The sequence below is a fragment of the Anser anser genome (assembly GCF_964211835.1).
Source record: "Anser anser genome assembly, chromosome: 1".
Classification (NCBI taxonomy): domain Eukaryota; kingdom Metazoa; phylum Chordata; class Aves; order Anseriformes; family Anatidae; genus Anser; species Anser anser.
This window is the reverse complement of record NC_139720.1, coordinates 9,755,519-9,778,810: the sequence shown is the minus strand read 5'-3', so window position 1 is coordinate 9,778,810 and position 23,292 is coordinate 9,755,519. Positions and strand designations below refer to the sequence as shown.

General features: G+C 33.1%; 1 protein-coding gene across 4 annotated transcripts in view; it reads right to left on the bottom strand.

Annotated features, from left to right (window-relative positions):
* The window catches only part of SEMA3E (semaphorin 3E), a 152,250-nt gene that overhangs the window by 36,592 nt on the left and 92,366 nt on the right, over window positions 1–23,292 (bottom strand). For 3 of the 4 annotated variants that reach the window (XM_083823010.1, XM_083823012.1, XM_083823013.1), the window contains 3 exons: window positions 21,892–22,011; window positions 16,232–16,336; window positions 2,938–3,031 (listed from right to left, as the gene is read on the bottom strand). In XM_083823010.1, coding sequence (XP_083679136.1) covers window positions 2,938–3,031; window positions 16,232–16,336; window positions 21,892–22,011 — 319 coding nt within the window. The remainder of the gene's footprint in view (window positions 1–2,937; window positions 3,032–16,231; window positions 16,337–21,891; window positions 22,012–23,292) is intronic. The other variant, XM_083823011.1, reaches the window with a different exon arrangement.

Genomic DNA, 23,292 nt, shown 5'->3' with positions numbered 1-23,292 from the left:
AACAGCATGTATGTATAGTTTTAAAGCCAAGTCACGGATTATTGTTTTCTTGAAGTGGGTTTTTAACTGAAGTGTCAAAATACGCAAAGAGACACAGCACAATAGATTCTGTTTCTTCCTAAATTTATCTATCTAAATCTGGTTCTAATCAGCGATGGTGCAAATGATCTTGCAAGATGAAGAGCTTTCAAACTTTTATCAGAATTAGATAAAGCTTCTTTGTTAGTCTAATCCTCACTGCTAACCAATAGCTACACTGGTGTAGACTGTTGTGTTAATGTGAGTTAGATATGGTTCTTACACAGGTGGAAGCAGACTTTGGATTGTTTTGTTAGGAAGAAAAGGAAGCTGTGATGTGAAAGCCTTTGGTAACAGGTTTGCCTGAATCCTTTTCAAGGATATGCACATTGTCTGAACCTAAATGGGTGCAGCCCAGGGGTAGAGTCTCCAAGAGAACACTGACTTCATACCAGCAGTAGTTTTCACTTTCTTATAAAATTGGAGGATGTGAAGAGGAATGCAGCCTGCAAGTGTTGGAGGGAAAACTGGAAGATCAGTTCTGAAGAGTTTGTGGTGCAGGAGTTGACATCTCCTGCCTTGGGGTCATGGCCACCATGAGCAGATATCAGGGCTTGGCTGAATGAAGGGCCATCCCTTCCTTTTAGAATTAATTTGGGATAGAGGTCTCAGTCTCAATTTCAAACGTCAATTAAAAGATTCTTTAACATTAACCATATTTGGTTAATGTCTTCCACCCTTTTTAAATGGATACCTACAGAGATAATGTATACATATTCTGTCCTCTAAGTAGCAGCGTTAATTCTGTTTATTCTGCAAACTGTATGTCTCTGGTTAGTAGAATATAGTGAAATACATGGAAATTAAAAACAAAACAAAAAAACAAAACAAAACAAAAAACACTTTAGGATGTTTTTCTTAAGTGTTAGAAGTGTTCAGTTTCAATAGAATTCTAAATAAAAATAATAAACATAAATAATTTTGTTATGGTTTAAAAATATTCTATGATCACTTGAAATGATAGAATTTCCAGTGGAGGTCTTGAAAAACAGCCAGTAAATAACTTTCTCAGGTCATATTATTGTTGATGATGGGGTGAGAAATTGTCTATTTCTTGGAGTTGTACTAGTGAGCTGATAAAAACAATTTTTTTTTTTTCTGTGTTAATCTTTCAATGTTAGCTTAGTGAGATTACGATTATTAGGAAAAGCTTATTTAGTGAATTTCTCTTTCAGTTAAAGCTGTGAGGATCCATAGGACCTCCCATAATCCAGGCAAAGTAATGAACAGACCAGAAGCATAACAACTAATCATTCGTCTTGAAATGCTCAGTGGGACAATCTGGCTTCCATTTAAGCAAATAAAATTCACGTTGATCTCACAGTAGGAACATGATCAGGTTAATTTATTTAGTTAGTTCTGTCTGAATAAAGGTTGAGAAGGACTTCAAGATTAGACCATGAGGTTTCAGGCCTACAGCAAATTCCATGGGATGAGCCTTTGTTCCCAGGCTGAGCTAAGACTGGAATCTGTTAAAAAATTTAGAAACAATTTAGAAATAAGAGTGGAAGAAAAGCATAACAATCTGTATGTAATGGATTGTGAAAGGTCAGTCAAAATACTTTTTATTTTTCCCCCTGATTCTTTCATGATTTCTTAAACCACCAACTCAAGAGTTTGAGTTGTAATGTTTGATAATGGAAATGAACAAGGTTTTGATGAGTTGCTGTAATTTGAGAAATTTGGCTTTATTGGTAAATATTCTTCTTGTGATTTGCTGATGTAAAGGAACAAATAAACCATGCTTATAAAAATGTATCTGTCACTCATGACAAATACTTCCTCACAATCAAGGGTTATCTATATCATTGTAGTTAATAATTAGAAACTTTAACTGTTTAAATTAAAGGTCCAACTTTAAGATTTGAAATGCAATAGAAATATCAAAGGCTCTCTACTTTTTTTTTTTTCTCCCTGAAAAACTTTAAAATTATTTGTTCCTTAACCTCTCTTTTCTAGTTCTTTCTTTCACAGACTATTCTTCTAGAATACTCAGTTTTCATTTTATTTATGTTTCCTAAAAGCACATAGTCACTGTGTTACTCCCTAACCGTATCTAAGTTTAACCCTTTACCTGCTGTTCCAGTCTATTTTTAGCCAATGTACTGTAATATTGCTAAGACTGTGTTTACTTGATCTCACAAAATGTTTTCAGGAACACATTACAGAAGAAAAAACATATGATTTGCTCTACTACAACTTCAAAGGTCCCAGCCCAGCGTGATAAACTCACCAGCAAGGCACAGAGAAGCACTATCTAACAACAGCTTTCTGGCACTGAGGAACTTACACTGAATTCTCTCATTATAACTGTTGAGTATAAGATCAACCCTCAAAACAGAGAATCTTCCATTTTGTGTGTGTTTTTTTATAAGGCAGCACTGAAATAAATCTGTGTCAATCCCCCCCAAACTATAATTTATATAAACAATAAGTGCCTCAGATACAAAAAACAGTTAAATTCACGTTTTTACAAGATGTCTGTTATTCAGATTACATCTCAGAAGAAGAAAAATGGTTAGGTTTGCATATTTGTATCACTGTTGTAAAAGATTAATCTAGGCATATTGCTTTGCTTTGAAGGAAAACAGGAAATTATTATTTTCAAAATTACACAACAATCAATTACCTTTTCAGGATGGTGCATGTCATATAGCATCTACTTACTTCAGCGAGGCACTCTTGCTGAAGTTAGTGCTGCCTAGGATGTAATATTAATGTGGGCAACACTGTGAGGATTAAGTATGACGTGGAAGAACGTTGCAGTGAAAGACTGACAACACCTTCAGTGTGCTGAAGAAAGAGACTCAGAATGAATGATTGACAGGATTGTGAAGGTTGTGACATAAAGATCATTACCAATTAAGATGGAGGTGAAGGAAGAACTGGGGTCAAAAGGGCACCTGCCTCGTCCTCTCTCAAATTTGTGCGATTCCAGTTGAAACAGATGATCCTTTAAAAAATAAATCACAGAAAACAGCATAAGCCCTGCAGGCAAATAAAAAAATCCTCAGAGACCAACTTTAACTTTGTAATACTTTTGTTCTGAATTGAATTCATTAGGGAGTAAATGCAATTACTGTTGCTCACTGATATACTTGTAAAAATTATCTGGCTTTCTACAAATCACCATTGTGTTTTCACTGCCCAAAAAAGTCATTAAAATATACAGTAAAATTTTACTTGTTTCATTTCTATGGGAGTAGGGAGGGAAGATTCCTCTATCTTTTCTCCAAATCACCTAAACATTAGATAGATATCTAGCCATGGAATGTATTTTCTCTCTTTAAACATTTTTTTTTCCAGTAGTAGTTAAATATATCATGCTGTGTTATCTTCTGTTGGTAGCTTTGAGATGTTTATATATATTCTTCCTAAAAGTGTATTTAGGAATGAATCCACAGATACAGTTTTCAGAGCAGATGTGATTTCTGCAGTAAATTTAAAAGAATATCAGCATAAGAAGGATATTGGCAACTTTGTTAATTTCTGTTTGTATAAGGCTTTGAAGGCTGAGAATTGCAATTCAAATTTTCATTTGAAATGCTACTTTTGTCTCATCTTTCTCAGAAGAGTCCAATAGATACTGTTGTCTGATGAAATTATCAAGTGACAGCCATCACCTTTTTTAAAAAAATGTGTAAACAACAACAAAAAATATTACAAAATCCTGGGTGGAGAATAAAAGGGAAATAGAGAGAAAGCTCATCTATAAAATCTTCATAAGCCACTCAGCCATCAAGTGTGTAACTAAGAAATATTATAATAGTCTAGCAGTTCCAGTTTGAAGTAACAGTTTTATTCAAAAGGTTAATGAAATACAGATTATATAAACATATCAAATAAATTCAATCTACCTATTCAGTAAACTAACCTCAGATTCAGGTTGCTAATATAATATTTTTAAGGCATAAAATGACCTCCATGACATAAAATAACGGCAGGACCTCCAAATCCTCCAGAACTCTGATGTGGATCTGCTTGTATCTCTCCCTGGATCTTGCCCAAAGAGGTCCAGGAGCTTTTTAATGATAAAAGTCAGGTTTCATTAGACTGCAAATTAGAATAATTCAGTATTTCCTAAGGAAAAAAAAGTCTCAGTATATCTACACTGGACAAAATAAAAATAAATAAAAAATGTTAAACTTTTTTTTTTTCCTCTTCATACTGTGTCCTGATAGTCCTTGTGTAGTTTTATGATCTTTTAGTCCTTGCCATTATAACAAGTTCTTTTTTTCTACTGTTGGTTACAATTCATTTATCTTGGGGAGTATCTGTGGGAAGGTGTTACAGTGTATGCATCTCAGTCCCCAGAAAGTTGTGCTTTTGAGAGGCACAGAAACTTGATTATGTGTCTGCTTTGTCTAATGCTTTATGCTTCCCTCTCCATTCAGGTCACCCTCCTGTGTCCACCCATCCAACTCTAAAACCTACAAATCTCTCTTCCCAGCAAAACAAATATTCCCTTCTCTTTAAGTAGAGAAGTTATGCTCCTAACTGTTCATGGCAGTTATGTTTTCCTAAAAGAAACGTAAAATATGTACAAGGAGAAAAGATGTAGAAGAGATACTAACCATTGCATATGATGGAAAACTAATAAGATAATTAAAAAATAAAATAAAATAAAATAAAATAAAAATAAAATAAAATAAAATAAAATAAAATAAAATAAAATAAAATAAATAAAATAAAATAAAATAAAATAAATAAAATAATAAGGAAAGTGGGAAAGTTGTGGAGCTGTTAGTGCCCACTTCTGGATGTTTAATGGAATACCTCTATGTGTCATATTGTAGTACCTATCTTTCATTCCCATCTGTCTAAATAATACTTTTTTTTTTTTCCTGCAACTTCTGGTCAGAAAGTAAGAATTCCATTAGTAGGATAGTTTCCATAGAAATGGAATGTAACCCAGAATGCAGTTCTGGAAAATAAAACATCTCTTTTTTATCTACTTGAAGTGAAAAAGCCACACCAAAATAAAAATAACAAGAAGAAACCCCACAAAAACTAGTATCAATCCTAAAGCCCGTGAGGTAACAAGACACTCAGAATCTTATATCTCCAGAAGCTCTTTTGTTGACCAAACCTGGCACATTATCCACAATTGTGCCTGATGTTAAAGCTGATGCAGCAAAAATATAAGCGTTCTGGGTAGAGAGCAGTGTTGCAAGAATACTATTTTATGCTTTATCAGCTACAACTGTACATCAGTAGTAACTATTCCCACTCTGCTCTTGGGTAAATGTCAAACAATGAAGAAATATCTCTGTGTGTGGAAATCTCAACCCCATTCCACGCTTTTCAGACATCACATACATACTTTTTTTTATTATTTATTTATTTTTAAATTAAATACCATAATATTTTGGGTCAACAGTAGAAAATGAATAGCAAGAAGAACTCAGGAAGGGAAAGAAAAACTTTCTGAAATTACACAAAGGGACTAGGAATTCATAATTGTCATAAAATATCATATAAAGGAATGTCTGATTTTATTTATTCTCTAATCAGGTATTAAAAATAAAGTTACTCATGAGAGAGCTAACCTTCTGTGACCTTAGCTAAAGTATTTGTCAATGGACCAGCTTAATAAAGAAAAAGAAGTTGTAGAAGTAAAAGGAGAGATAAATTCAGAGTTTCAAATTTAATATAATTTCATAGTCTTAATAGTTTCCATTGTTTTTCCCACAATAAAAGAAAAATGGGCTGGCCAATGATAGGAAAAAAGGAAAAATATTGTAACTTATTGAAGAAACATACTCAGGTAAAATGATCGAGTATGGAAACAAAAATATTTTGAATCAATACTTGTAGAAGTTATGTTATTTATATCTTGTGGTTTATATTGTAAGGTTCATATTTCATCCTATAGAGGAAAAAAAGTGAAATTTCCCTGGACAATATATGATCTCACTTGTTTATCATAAATCAGATTTCATATTCAGATCTTCTCCTGGTAAAACTCCACTCATACAGACCATTGAGTCTTGGTGCATTGTGGGATTCTTCCAGAAGATGTGGAAGGGTTTTGAGTCACTGTACTCCAAAGTCTAGTATGACAATGAAAAAATTACTAATGTAGTTAACCATTCACCTGAGAATTAGAAAAATCACTGGTGAAGATAAGCCCATCTCTTTTAACATTCATGACATATACGTGTTTAATACAGCTAACTGTATAACCATGGAATGAAAACATTAGGCAGCATGCATAGTGTCTGTTCACTATCTATATTTTAACAGCTGGAATTTCTGAATAAGGATTATAACTTAAATATATAAACCCTTGCTAACAGTGAAAGTAAACAAAAGTTTGGATTTCAATGTAACTTGGAGATGTTTCTAAATGGATCTCATCAGTCTGACTGAGGATGATACAAAACAGGATGCACATCTCATAAATGCTTGCAGATGCATGAAACTGTCTGAAAAGTCACTGCAAAATGTAAGCAGTGACTTCTCCAGGAGAGATTTTCTACTTTCACATTTTAGGACAGCATACCAAATATTCCATGGTTGCAATAAGTTATTCCCATTACTGAAGCAAGTGACTGAAAATCAGGTGTTAAATGTGTCAGCTTCCACAGGATGCCAATTTAAATGAAATAAGCGTTACACATTAATAACCAGCTTTGAAGGCTAATACCATAATTCTAACCCTCCTTGCTGTTTGTGACATTGGAATACTTTGAGAAATGTCAGAAGAAAACTGACAGTTTCCTCATTATTATCCAACACAGCAATTCAACATCACAACTTATTTTATGGGCACTCCTCAGTGGTTAGGATATAAGTCACGCAAAAATATATATGTAGAACTGGGAGTGGAATTACTAATTTCTTCATGTAGTTTGGAAAAAAATGGTGCTCTGGGTTTGATTTATGATAACTGTGACTCAGAAAACCTTATACACCTTTAAAATAATTGTGTAGTTTAAAAGGATAGAAGATATTTCCAAGGGTGTCAAGCATTTTACCATTAACTTGATATGAATTGATAATTTTAGACAATGAAGAAGAATGTAGGTTATAAATAATAATGAAAGAAAAGGTCAATCAGAGACATTAAAATTTAAAGATTGTATTTAACTTTTGTAGCAGAAAATTGCTTTCTCTCATGCCAAGAGCTGCTTTGCTCTGGTTCGACAGCATTTATGCATGTGATTAATTTAAAACATATGCTTTCTTCCATTGCTATTCAGCAAAGTACCTAAGCCTATTCTCAGCTTTAATGCAATGTCTGTATGTTTTGACTAAATCAGGGGTTTAAAAAATATAGAGGCTTTGTTTGGGATTTCCTATGATATAATTTTTATGAGAAAAAATAATTTGATTTTCTGGAAGTGGATTTCTTTTTCACTCTCAATTGTTAATATTTTCCAGGTAACAAAAAAAGTAAAACATACCACAGTGACATTTTTAAAGGAAATTAAAAAAAAATTTCAGAACCTTTAATTACATTCTTAACTGTATATGCATACTTGCAAAGTGTAAAACCAAGGTCTGCTCTCCAGGAGATGTGCCTTTTTATTGTTATTATTATCATTATATTCTATATATATAATCTTTTTTATTTATATTGAAAAATGGTAAATTATATTTAAAGTATTTTGACAGATTTTTATACTTTTTTTTTTTTTGTGAATACAGTTCTTAACATTGGGTATGTTACTTCCTATCACTATAACTCACTGCAAAAAATTCATTCTTAGCACTAATGATCTCATAATTACATGACCTTAGAGTATGCATGGCATTACATGCAAGAGCTATTTGTTGTGTTTCATATATTAGGGGCCACATATTTTGAAACTTTTTAAAACAGAACTAATAAAAACTATGAAGGTTCACCTGCAAATAGTGTTGTATGGTGAAAATGTAAAATAGGCATGCATTGCGTGTGAGAAAGAATGAAAACTTTTTTTTTTTTTTTTTTTAATATGGAAAATGTAGGGAGAATAAATATTAAAGATTTACCTTGTTTAATCATAGGGTTCTGATTGAGGAAGAAAAACTGTTGGGGTAGGACAGGACACATTGGGACAGACTGACTTCATGAGGGAAGAATATCTTAATGGACTGATTGATTAAATGACCTGCTAAAGTGGGATTTCAATAAATGTAATTGGATTTGGGCTCTGAAGCCCAGAGCAAAAAGGAGAGCTGCAAATGGAGGGGGTATGTGAAGGAGAGGGATCCTGAGGGGTTCTTCACCTTTCTACTGTGAAGGAAGCATGTCCAGAAGCTTTCATTGCATCTGTGTACACTGGTGCACAAGAGCTGGGAGGTTAACTCTCACTTGCAAGGCAATGTTCTCTCACAGGGTACTTCCATTGAGGTCCACTACAGTTTTGCCTTTGTTACTTGCCTTTGTATATTACTTTTATGACAATTACACTCAGACCCTTGTCACAAAATAGTGGATATCATTCTTGGATTCACTCATTCTATGCAGTTATTGTTTTCTAATACTGTCTTAAAACCAAAGAAACAAAACAATGAAGTAACACATCGGAAAACGTGATTTAAGAACTTCACCAAGTTTGGTATCCAATGGGACAACATTGCAGCTCTATTGACTGCTCTAAACTCCATGGGAATTAATGTAATTTATGAAATCTCCAAGTCAGTAACAAACTTTATTCTGTGAAAAATAGAATTTCAAGGTATTCAAAATAGCAAATATGCTATTTATAAACAAAAAAATATGTACTTTCTCATTTATTCATATAATTTTTAATGATGGTTTAATGTAACATTATACCTTTAAAGTCTGGCATTTTGCATATTTATATGCACCCATGCACACTCACATGACCTAACCTAAGGAAAAATGAACTTATATTAATGTTAATCAAATATAATATTTGTAGAGCACTTCACTGATGTAACTGGATTTTTTTCTCATGTGAGAAATGAAAATCTAGTGAATATAAAGATATATTTTTGACCACAGAAAAAACTTCATCTTGATTTAATTCTTTTTTGCACTATAACATTTTTAGTACAAATACACATCTAGGAAAGATGAACCTTGACTTCACAATTAAAAAAAAAATAATCTGAAAAATCACAAACATTTTCAATAAATCAGAAGACAATATAACTCAAATACAAGTCTCCAAACTGAATTCTGACTCCATAATGACCTGTCTTAATCTGTGTCTTCCTCATCACATCTTACCTCATGTGGTAAAAGAGATAAACACTATATCTTTTCTTTGCATAACAACAGAAAATAACATATTGAGTTAGACCTGAAAAGACTTACATCATATATCCTTTTTGTATTGTAGCCCATATTTAGACAATAAGAAAAACATGTATTAGCAGTTTCTGATAATTAGAGTCCCAAATATTAGATGGGTGCCTGTTCAGTATAAATCCAACAGACTCATTAAGAAAAATTAAAAATCTAAAACCAGTAGAAAACTAATGAATACCATGGAGTTTATAAGACCTTCTCCAATTGCTAGGCTATTTAAGTCAACAACTAGGATGCTCCAGAAGTGAAAAAATACCTTTCATTTCATGATGTAAAATCTTCTAAAAAAATTCCAAATGTTAATTTTCAAAAGTACCTGGCAAAAGCACTGGCAAAAAATAGTTCTGCCTGTTGTCAGAGGATTACTAAATTTGAAAATTATGCCTTCCATGTTCATTCAATGGTTATTTTCTGATCCAAATAGGGATAAAATATTAAGGCTAGGGTCCTCAAAGAGCCATTTGAAATAGTCAGATCTCCTCTATTTGACATAATTGAGATTATTTCGGGGGGGTAGTATTTCTTCCGAGGATCTGTTTTCAATCCTCTTACTCTTCAGTGACATACTGAAAAGATCAATCATCCTATGGGACGAGAGTGCATAAAATATTACAGACATTAAATCCTCCCTAAAAAATCAGATGTATTTTTCAGGTCTATGTCTTTTATTCTACATTCAAATGATTAATACGCTTCAGGCACCAATGAAAATACCTGTTTAAAATCTGTAGCTCTGTCAGACTGCTGTCTGGGTTTGCTGAAGGATTAGAAATTTGTGACTTCTGTCAAAATATCTGGCCTAAAGTAACAGAAATAATGTATTTCTCTGAGTTAATTCATGTGAAATACTCCGGCAAAAATAAAAACTGCATATAGAAATCATGGGCATCTGTCCTTGGCAGATCAATGTTATTATGCAGAAGTGATTGAATTCATCAGAATTTTAGGAGACACACTTTTACAAAACCTTAGCTTAGTACAGATGAACTCATTAGGGTTTTATGGTGTATAGGACCATTTCCAACATAAATTATGATTATATTGCAATAGTATGATGGTTGGTATATATGAAAGTTCCAGAGACCCCATAAAGGATCTCTAGAATTAAAAAGATTTAAATATTTGTATATGGAGATATAGCCTTATGACCGGGTGAAAGAAGAGCTATAGAGAGTACAAAAACTATGCAGATAAGCAAAGGAAGTTTTGTGAGGAACTGCTCTGTATTTACATAGAACAGAGCCTAGACAGCCAAGAGTTTCCATTTTCCTTGATTTTGACAGTCTAAACTTGTCTTGAGACTGTGAGGGTCACACCAGAGCAAATACAAGATAAAAGTCTTTTTATTTGATGATTGCCATCATAACAATTAGGGGAGAAAAGTCAGGAAACAGGGAAGGATACAGCTCTGTATTTTGAGGTTAGATTACAGGATTTGATGATGAATGGAGGAACAGATGCATTAGGCACAGAGAAGACAACGATTACATTCAACTGAAATGCATTTTAGAAAGAAAGAGATACTCTGGGGAAGTGCTCTCTGCCTAAGGGAGCCTTAGATAGATAATAGTCCTTCCACAGAGCTACAGTAAGGCATGCCAAAATGGGCATTCTGGAAGAAAGGGCAAGGGATTGGATCCACTGCCTGAGGAGCCTCCAGCTATTTGCTCTTGATGACACTAATGAACTGCAAGAAATATTTCTTTTTAGTTTACTTTTTAATCTGGATTTTTTATTTTGATAGATCTTAGTCAAGAAAAAATAAAAAAAAAACAGTGAAATTTTATAAGAATTATTGAGTATTAAAGGTGCATTTTATAAACCTGTATTATCTAAACCCTGTCATTGCTCAATTTTTGCTGGTTTTAATTATGATGACTAATACCTTTTTGTGTAGTACCTCCACTCCTCAAATAATGCCATAGAATTCATACGGTACCCTCTCTTAGAAAAATAGTTTCTATCATAAATAAAGGTGGCAGAATCTAAAAATCAGTATGATGAGGACTGGAATGTTTACCTATCCCAATCAGATTACCACACAGGTGGAATATTTCTTTCTCTTTGGGTTAATAACATTATACCTCTGTATTGATTCATTCTCTCCTAACCATCTGTCTTTAATCTTCTAAAAGACAGGTTTAATACAATGGAAAATTCATTTCATATGGGTGATCAATTCATAATCTCTACCGATCTGCCAAATTAAATTTAAATTTCAGATATAGACATATTTAGATAGTGCCCAAAAGTAGTGTATGTCACTCACCCCATTTTATGGATAAGGAGTACTGTCAAACGAACCTGTTCTTCGTTACAATGTGTAAGATTGACTGATAAGAACAACTGTGCTGATATAGAATACTTGACTTTCTCTGTGGCATTTGACTTACTACATAGCTATTTGATGAAACAATGTGCATTGTGGAATTATTAAGGTATATAAACTGCTGATTTATAATAAAGTATAGTTGTTATTAGGTATGTATTGATGAATCCTCCTTTCCTGAAGGTTTTCCTAAGTTTTTGTTTTGTTTTGTTTTTATAGAAAGCTGATTTTTTTATATATTATTTTTATTTTTTAATTTAGCATTGATTTAAACAAATATATTACTTCTTTAATGGTAAAGTTTATGAATGATACAAAAAGACTCGTCAGGCATAACTACTGAAGAGAAAATGATAATAAGTGCTCTGAGTGTGTTCAGGTTATGGAATTCTCTAAACACAGAGTTAAAGGTCAGAAGCTGACAAAATATATTTTAACACAACCATATCCAAAGTGATATATCTTGGAAAAAGGACAACAGTTTATATCATAAGATATTACTTAAGAATTCCCTAAAAGGTGAAGGCTCAGATCTTCATTCAGTCAAACTACCTTCAAATACTGTAGTACCTTATTTGGGATCTTGGATATCATAAGTGCCTTGTTACAGCTAAAGGTGACAAGCATCTCTAGAGATCTCTTCATTTACCTTCTTATATGTGACTACTAATTATTTGTCTCAACTAAATGTGTAAAATTAACTGGAATAACTTTGGGCTCCAGAGAGTAGCTTTGAGTCAAGTGCGCAGAATGCAAAAATGAGAATTTTCAGTGTGATGCTGTGCCAAGAACTCAGCACTTAAATCTGTAAAAAGAGGAATCTCAAACTGAAGTAGGGAAGTGACCTTGCCTCATCAAATACCATGTCTGGTTCTAGTGTCCACACTTCCAGAACATGTAAAAATACTGCAGAGTTCACAGGAAGGACACAAATATGGCTGTGGCATTCTTGTGGTAGGAGATTTAAGGAGCTATATTTATTCAGCTTATCAAAAAAGTGAAGAGGTGGCTTGATCTTTGTGTATAGGTACTTACATATGGAAAAGATGTGGAAATGATAGTAAGAGAATTTTCAACTATGCTGTCACAGGCATATCAAGGTTAAATGGCAGGAAGTTGAAATTAGATAAATTTAACCTTGAGTAAGTGGCAATTTCCTAACTTTGAAAGCAATTAAATATTAGGACAACTCACCAATGAAAGAGTGGATTTACCATTTTTTGTATTATTTAAAATGACAGTACATATTTTCCTAAATATGTTTTAATTCAATATCTGGGATAAATTATCCATGCAGTGTGTGACTGATCTAAAATGTTCTGGTGGTCCTTTCAGGCCTTTGTTTCTATTTATGCAATACCAATTATTCCTTTCCAAGCAAAGCATTTGCAAGAACAGAATTGCCCATTCTTCATTAAATTTACTGAGCTTCACATATGTAACTGTTCATTAAGATAATTATTATAACTATCTCAAAAACTTGAATTCTCACATAGACATGAGCTTTGATTAGAAAGGAAAGTTTTTGTGTCATCAGAGGATGTTTATCTTTTCTCAAAAGTATCAGAGGCTGTCTAGTTTTGGAGATGGTGTTTTTTGAATCAGTGCGTAAAATCTTTTTCATGTGTTGCTTAGCTAGTACTTGCTTATTTTCATAGGGATGCATACATAAAACATGGATTGAGTAAGAAATATTTCTTCAGATTAAGGTTGGTGTTGGTCTTTTTTTTTGTTCCTTTTTCCTTTTTCCCTGTTGCAGCACAGCACCTTTGTTTTTTGCTGCGAGCTTAGAGATAATGTTAACTTAATTCATTTCCTGTCTGAGTTTAGGTAACATTTTAATCTCTCTTGAAACACACACATATTTCACTTCTAAAACCTGAAGTCCTTTAATCTAAATGAAATTTGAGGCTTTTGGATGTTTTCATGTAATTTAACAGCCTGTGAGGTGGCAATTCAGACTAGATGATATAATTATCTCTTCTGGTCAAAAATTCTATGACAGTGAGTGTCTTACTAGATGTCACTTTATGTACATGAACTCTTGACATTAGTTTAAAGATCACTCATCTTAACTAATAGTTTCACATGAATGCAGATATGGAGAACTTCAATAAGAAAGTAATTTCATAGTGTTTAGCATTGCAGATTCAATTCCACAAATAGATTGTGTTGATATACATGTTAAGATTTAGTGGATGGGTTTTTAAGTGGTGGCTTTTTATCCTTCCAAAGAGGAACACTGTCTCTGAGCAAATATTTTCAGGACAAGAATTTGTCACACATTCTATTTAATGAAGGACTGACCAACACCCACTTCTGTTTGATCAGTGGAACCATATGTTCCTCCCCCCTAATCCTCTGCAAACTGAGAGCGGAGATGAGGTAATAGGAAAAACCATGGAGATGGAATAACTGTGCAGATCATTGTTTTGATTATAAAAAGGTACGTCAGAAAAAAATATCTGAACATAATAGACATAAATATGTATGGAATTTTGTTCCTTAACAATCTGAAATAATGATGACTTTACCAAATGTTGGTCAAGAACACAATAATTTTGCCATGTAAATATTAAACTAAGATATTAAACTGGAATACTTGTATGTTCCTGTAAAGGCTGTTTCTTTCTAACTTACATGTCAATTCACTTCAATTGTTAAAGCAAGAACTGAGGGACTTATTTTACCTACATTTTTTGGGGGGGAAAGGCAAATGGAAAGCATATTGCACAGTTGAACCTTATCCTAATTACAGAATATATAGAAAAACAAGTGTCACTCCTCAAATCTAATGAATTATTAAGAGAAACACAGATTAGAAAGACAGGAGAAATTCCAGCCTGAATGAACTGTTCTACAAACAAGTACACCTGCTACTTCACTAAAGGCTGTTTCTTTCTAACAGGCCTTAAAGACTTGGAATTTAGAGCTGTTGTTCCCTGACAAGTGGAATCCCATCAGGCTAATTGAAGAGGAAAGAGTTTAATAAGCAGTACATCAGATTAGAAATATTTAGGGTGGGATCCCTGAAACAACCAGGGTGTTTTGTGGAAAGGATGACTTAGTCCATCAGCTCTCTGAGGTGGAGAAATACAGCTGCAGGCAGTTTACTTAGTTATATGAGGCACTGAAAATGGTACTCTGCCAGCTCAACATACACATTAAAGATTTACAGCATGTTCTGGAAGAAAAGTTCTTGACCATAGAATCATACAATCATTTACATCGGAAAAGACCCTTAAGATTATCAAGTCCAACCATTACCTAACACTACCAAGTCCACCGCTACACCATGTCCCTAAGTGCCACATCCACACATCTCCCAAATATCCCTAGGGATGGTGACTCTACCACCTTTCTGGGCAGACCATTCTAATGCCTATCCACTCTTTCTGTGAATAATTTATTTTTTTTTTTCTGATATCCAAATCTAAAACTCTCCTGGCGTAACCTGAAGCCAATTCCTTGTGTCCTATCACCTGTCACACGAGAAAAGGGACTGATGTGCACCTCAATACAACCTCCTTCCAGGTAGTTATAGAGAGAAATGAGGTCTCCCCTCAGCCTCCTTTTTTCCAGACTAAACAGCCCTAGTTTCCTCAGCTGCTATGTCTAATGCACTGTTCATTACCACATCTTCCATTCCCTCAACAGGTTTTTCTCATGCAGATAGACCTTAGTCTCCATAAATCAGTTGTATCTTGTTGTCTCCATATAGTTTATAGAAAAAACCTAGGTTATTACTTCTGCAAATTGTTTTCTTTTGGAATTTCCATTCATGTTGCAGATCCTATGGAGGTTGAGTAATACACCAAATATATTAGCTGTATTTGGTCGAAATCCCATACATTGTTAAAGCTACTTCATGGGTTTGTTAATAAGGCAGTCTGGACCTTTGAAAGGTGCTCCTAAAACTTGTTGCTCTGTTGAATAGATAGCTCATTAAGAAAAAACATTGTCTGACTGCAGGTTTATCTGCGGTCTACATTTTCATCTGATTTACCTATGGTTCATCATAATTCATCTAGGGTATTCTGAGCTATTTACAACAGTACAGGAGAACTGTTTTACTAGTACGTAGATGTGAAGAAACATTGACTGATATGGAAAACATTTCTTGTTCTCATCTTCTTCTACAGACTCATCTTCTTATCTACTCATCTTCTAGTGCAAAACTTTATTTTTCTTTTCCCTAGTGGCATCAAAGGCAACAGGAGTGACAACAGTTGATTTGCCAAGAATTGAAGCAATTTTTTTTTCTTTAATTTCCTTCATCTTTTCTTCATATTTTGTTTGAAGACTTATCTCATTTTGTTCTCACAGAGCGCGTGGGAAGGATACATATTCAGTGCATCATGGGAAATTTGGGTTGGAGGGTCTCTGACTCTTGCTTTGTTCATACACACACAAAAGTTAATTGTAATAAAATGAAGGAAATTCTCTTCTGGATGATAGACAAACCCAACCTCTTCCTGATATGCATGGCCTTTTTGACATTTGAAAATATTTCATGAAGTCAGTGATAATGAGCTTACTTAGCAGCTGGCAATTACCTTATGTTTTGTTGGAGTATGCTCTTTTGTAGTATGCTCTTTTGGAAACTCCAGCTTAGTTCTGTCTTCAGAATCAGCAGTCAAATTTTTCCTGATTTGTAACTTCTAAATAGCAGAAAAATGTTGGGTAATTTGTTGAAATGTTTAGATTTGGGAAAGCAACATTCATCAGAATCAAACCACTTAGAAAGAGAGAAAAAAAATCAAAAGCTGTTTGTTGCTATCATTGACCATAATTGTATATTTTTAGAAAGGTAATATCTGGCAACAGCATTACTAAAGTGAACAGCCTGGAATTCCACAGCAGTATCAATTAAACCAATATTAAAATAAAATAACTGTATTAATCTGTCATACTTTTATTTTTTCAAATGGTTATATAATGTATCATAGAATTTATAAATAATTTGAATTAGTAAAATATATTTCATGAGACTGTAGTTGTAGAACAAAAGTTTGACATGGAATTCAACAAATTCAATAAATGTTGCTTATTTTTTATATGATTAACATGCTCAAGTATAATTATTTAAAAATATTTAGTTGAAATAATTAAAAACTTAAATTATTTAAAATAAAGATCATGATATTTCTATAATCATGATCTATAGATACTACTTCTAGTATGATATTTCTATAAGCCATGAAAAGCATGAAAGAATAATTTAATCATTATATAAGGTATCTGAATATAACTTTATTATGAAAGATTTCAATTACCATATAGTAAGTTAGATTAATATTTTCTAGGAAAACTGATTACATTTTTTACTTTTTTTTTTTTTTTCAGAAACTTAAAGGTTCTGAATTTCAGTAAGTTACAATGAATAATGCTCTGCCAATTAGGCAACCAAATTCTGCCTATTTTTGAGAAAAAAAATATTTTGTCTTCACTGATTGCTGACAGGAGTCCAGTGTTTTGCAAGACACAACTCAAACCTGTTTTGGATGAGAAAGTATGCATTTGTAGTTGCATAGGGAGGAAAGACTATTTACTGGAGGAAGAACATTCTTTTTCATAAGATGGAGTGCACCTCACAAAAGCATGCTAATTATTGAATCAGGATAGACAATGATGTAGAATATGAATACAAGCATGAACCCGTCTTTGGGATATTATCACAGTCCAAAGGAAGAACTGTTATACTTCATTTTCTTACCAAAAAGGTATTCAGAAAAGGATGATTTAATGTAAGCATTCATTATTATCCAGCAACAAAATACATTTTCCTGCAACATGGGACTACTGAGACAGAAGAGCTAGAATCTCAGCTGGTTATTTTGTTCCACCACACTGTTTCTCTTGTCTTTTTCAGTAAATTGCAAGGGCCAAGGTTATAGAAAATACAGTCCTGCTATTCTATCAAGTTCTTAAACATCTACAATATCTAACTGTTATTAACATGCACATTACAATTCAAGAACCTGCAGTTTTTTACTGAGAGGATTACATCTTGCCTTGTCAGTATTGCTCAGGAAGCAATACTGACACTTAATTTAAGGTAGGGACCACAAAGCAAGTATTTCTTCTGTGTTGATACTTCTGGTTCATAATTCCATATGGGAGACTTAATGCTTTATATGCTCTGATAGCTAGGTATGTAGATACACAGAAGTCTGCTAAAATTATTTTTTTTCCTCCCACATTTGATAACTCAAAAGGTCTGCAAAGTGTCATTGTTAAAAGAAGGTATAGAAACATTCAAATATAAAAGATCTCAAAGAGATTCTGTTCAGAAGCAACCTACTTCACAAATCAAAATTAGATTTTGCTTATAATGAAGTTCAATATATTAAAAAAAATATGAATATATATAAGAAAATTTCTTTCTATGCAGTAACTATGTATTATAAACCAGCATTTACCCCTTAAATAAAAAGTCTCAGTTTTACTAGCTTTTTGTTTGTTTGTTTGTTTGTTTTTAAGAGACATGTTTTTGCTGCTGCGTAGAATGGAATGTTCTTATATTTTTAAGATTGCTTTTGGTATGGTCAAATTTTCTCTTGTTGCATTGTGCTATTTTATCCCACTTCATTACAAATATTTATGTAGAGACATCTTTTTTCTTGTAATGTCTCCCCCTAAGATTATAATTCTCTTAATCAGTTTTCTGTTTGCTGGAAACATCACTAGTATCTGGGGAGCATGTTATCAAGCCAGATGGGTGCAATTGTGCTCTGAACTGGGTAGTAAAGAAGAAATAGATGCATTAATGTATAAGAAAGAACAAACCTGTTTTTGTACAACTGTTCTTAGTAATAAAAATAAATTCAGAAAAATGCAGATTATGATGCTGTCATGGTCTCTATCTGAGGCTGGCTGGGAGCCAGTAGTGCTGTGTAAGGATCACTGTATTCCCTGATTAGGTTATTTCCATGGTTGGACCTAAAGAGTTTGGTGAGCAGCTGCCAACCATTTGTTATTCTCTTTTCCATGAAAGTCAGACAGCCAGACAGAGGCAAGAGAGCTGAGGTGGAAGAAACTGCAAGACAATAATTGAAGTTACTGACTCAGGATACTCTCACCAGAGAGAACCACAGAGTCTGAACTGCAATTTTCTGAGGACAGATCTGGTCCCTTTACTTCCTGCAGTTATATGATAACCTTATCCTTCAAGATTACAATTTCTCCACTCAAGCACATACCATGTGTTATTTTTAAACTACCATACACATGGCACCTATCTTTTTTTAATCCTGATGGTCAACTTTTCAGATAATGGAAACTAGTCTAGCTACTTATGTCCTTATAGCTACTGGTGTAGCAAATGAGTTTCCTGTTGGTCTACATAAACAGAAAAATTGTAATTTTCCCATGACTTCAGTGTGAGTAAAGTTTTAGAACTTCAGTTTTAAAAAGGAGAATAATAAACAAAAAGAAGGAAAGGAAGGACAGTGATACATAAGGGGAGGATCATGGGCCACACATTCTTATATACAAATCTTGTTTCTCATTATTTGTTTGTTTGGTTTCTATTTTTATTAGCCTGTTGCTTACACATTCCTAAATAGTGTTCCTAAATATATAGATATTGCTTCTTTTAAACTGTACAAGGAAGCCTGACACAAGGTTCATAATAGTACCAAAGAAGAAATGCAAATTCACTTTTTTTTTTTAATTGCTCATTATTTAGTTCCTCAGTTTTAGAAGACAGTGTATTTCTGAATGTCAAATAGCTTTAAATGTAAGTCCTGTACTGCATTCTTAACTATTGAAGTGCTTCTGATTTTAGCAGCAGATAAAGGTTTACAGCATAGACTGGATCCTTGGAGATTGTTTCTGGTGATGTGGTTCTAGTTTAATCTGTCAAAGGGGTAAACTTTTACACAGAAAGGCTTATTAAAATATATATATATATTACTAAAATAAATACCTTTATTGACTTATATGGTAGACTTTATAAAAATTTATATTTATTATTAATATTTATTTGAGCCAAGTGCTTATTTTAAATCATCTCTAGCCCCTATTCTTTGTTTTCCTGCTGTTCTGACCAATACACCAATAAGTAAAACTGTATGTATGAGAAAAGTCTGAAGAATAGCTGTTTCGACATAGTAGGCACAAAACTGCCAGCTAAATATGAAATAACAATTGGAGTGTGATGTAGAAGACGGAATAAAACCAGATTGCTTAGGAGAGCATAAGCTGAAATCTGTGAGAAAAGGAATTAGGGAAAATACATTATTAATAGACTGATAAAGTGAATAATTCTGATATGGAATAACTGCAGGTGTGTTGGGGTGGGAAGGAAGAATGTCCCCTGTAGTCACATATTTATGTTAACATACAGTTAAAATACACATTAAGATTATCATCATCATCATCATCATCGTATTTTAACTTAAATACTAACATACACTTCCTCATCCCTAGAAGTGATGAAGGACAGGTTGGATGGGGTTTTGAGCAACCCTGGTCTAGTTAAATATGTCCCTGTCCATGGCAGGGGGGTTGGAACTAGGCAAAAATAAATAAATAAATACAAGGTATATTTGCAATATTTCTTTCACAATTGAAGGTGACCCTTAAACTTACACAACATAATTCAAAACCAAACTTTAATTTTCTAGAATATAGCGGAGTTTTTTTCCAGTTTATCCAATCTCAGCTCCATAAAACATTAATTTTTTTTTCTTGTTGTATATACATACAATCAACTGATTATTTATAACATATCTTAAAGATTTTGGCAAACCTAAAATATGGAAAAGAAAAGGAAAACGCTTGTGAATATTTATTTAGAAGTTTTAATTTTTCTTATGATCATCAGTAAATTTGGTTATTATTGTTCATTCTATGTTATTTTATAAACAATATACACAAAATTAAACCTGCCTCTAAAGTGGACTAATATAACTGCAATCAAATTGAAAATCCTCTCCATGGCATGGAGAAAGCAAGAACTCTCTTGGGTGGTGTTTTAACATCAGCTCCATGACAAACATTCAACTTTACTGGGAGATGTCACTAAACATGAGACAACTAAGCCAAACCATTATTCAGCGCATCTTCAAACTGCATGACCAGGAATCTCTGGTCAGATTCCTAAAAGCAGTCGTCACACATGCTTCTCTAGCATCCTACTGAAAATTTCCAAATTCAGGGCAGCTTGGATAAACAGTGGGATTCCTTACTGGTTGCTTTACCTTATAGTAGAATAAATAATTTTTTCATCACTACTAAGTATATGCAAAGAGATTGCTCTAAGTGTCCAATTTTCATGTTGAATTTCAGTTTTGATGTTTCCATATGGACCAGCAGGTCCAGAACTGATAATGTAATTTATACCTTTAATTTATACCTTTCCACACTATCTAAGAAGACTTTTTTTTTTTTTTTGAGGGAATTTCAGAATAAATTCATGATTTATTTATTTATTTATTTATTTATTGGCTGTATGTAGGAGCAGGAGGAAACAAGGATAAAGGGAATCAGGATGTAAGCAAGTCCAAAGTCCAACCAGTCAGCATTCTGGTCTCCATGTAGTAACAAAGTTTATTCATACAATCAGGAGAAGGTACTTAAGGACATTTAGACACTAATTTAAAATGAGGAATTGGTATATTTGGTGATTCTTTAACTCTGATCTAATATAATTGAGGCAGGAATGATCCAGATTTTATAGATTCTATGTTACAGTTAATGATCTGCTGTGTAGTATTATTTCACCCAGTTAAAATTAATATTAAGGAATTGCTGAATACATTCAGCATTGCTGAATACAATCGACACTAAAAGCTGAATTCAGTAAAAAATGCTTAAGATATTCCATCTGCCATCAAACTAAATATATGTATTTGTTATACAGTGCACTATTTCATAAAACAAAACAGAAAAAAAAACCAGATTGTGCTAAAAAATGAAATATTTAAGAAGAATGCTGTTTCAAAAAGTGTTGTATCAGCTCAAATGATATAAAATTCTAAGATGAAAAGATGAGGCTTTAGTTTAATTCTCCAAAATATACCTTATTAGTGAGATCCCCTAGTCACAAACTTAATTTTGGATGATGATTACATTTCTATTGAGAAAAACAACCTCTTGTATGCTTTCTATGAGAACTCTGAGCACTTGAATTTAAATATTTATTTTTAGCCATAGAGGTTTTGCTGCAATATAAATCTAAAGAGTCATTACTATAAAAGAGATTTCTTACCTCTGATGGATGCCCAACCCTAATAAAGGTACAGAGTGGATCAAAAGCTCCTGTTCCACAAGCCAGGAGATGTGTTCTGTTGTATCGGTGAAGGACACGGACATAATTCGCACATTCATCCTAGTTTACATAAAAAATATACATCGAAATATCTTAGCATTTCTGTTAAAAAGGATAGATTAAAAATTTTTTTTTTTTTTTTAACATGTCATGTGCCTTCAGGTGGTGGTCTGCATACAGAGAATTCCTTTTCCATCATGTATAAAATCTTAGTTCTCCCACTTTATACTAGTACCTCAGTCTCACCAAATCCATGGATGGACACTTCTGTTTAGAAGCATGTTTAGAGCTTTTATTTATCACAGCTTATTTTAAGCACTTTATGAGTCAGGAGTTAATAAGTTATAAAACATATTTTGTGCTTCTTTAATCTCAAGTATATTCTCTAAATCTAGATATTAATTTTACTAACTTTTATTAGATGCACTGGGCATTAACTTCAGAGCAAGAGATATGAATAGTCAGCAAATGGCTTCCCTCACAAGTTAAAAAAACTCAAGAAAAATAATGCTTTTTTTTTTTTTTTCTTAAGGCTACTGCATAACTATTTTGTGTAATTCATTGCTAATCAATATTTTTTATTTTGTATAACATCATGCTTTCTTTTAGTTCCACCATTCACACTCTCCTTTGAAGAAGAAGTTATTCATTTTCCCTGAGGCAATACTTTGGGACTCAGTGTATTTGCAGCTTCATAAATATTGCAATTAAAAAATTTTTAAGCATTGCTTTGAGATGTGGGGTCATTACTCTTCCTGTGCTAAACCAGGAACAGACAGAGTGAGAAAAGTGTATCCATTAATTTTGGAACTCCTGGGACTTGAATTATTGGAGTATTTAATATTATGCAATATTTTCTATATTTTGAGTAAAATTTCCATTCATTTTCACTCATTGTGTGACATTTCTGCCTCTCGGACCCTGGGTTTTAAGACCCAGGTCATATGAAGTGGAAGACAATTATAATGGGATTAATCTCAGATAACTTCAGCTATTATAAAGTTTAGCCTTCTAATCAAAGCTTTTCTTCTAGACTCTTCAAATACTCAGTGAAGAAGGCCATACATCTCCAAAAGACAAATTAATCTATCATAAAATGAATGTGTAAAAGAGAGTGGAGGAATTTCATTTTGGAAATTTTGCTCTCAGTCCAGTTTTTGGACTAGTATATTTAGATAAGAACAATCCTGGTTCTTAATGACCATTTGAAAGAAGTTATTGTTTCAGAGGATGAGTCTGTGGCAGAGCCATGGCCAGAATACAGCTCTTGCAAAGCTAAGTTGGGTTCAAAACTAAAAAACTGTCTTTTGTCAATCTTTTGCAGCATTCAGTGCAAGTCTT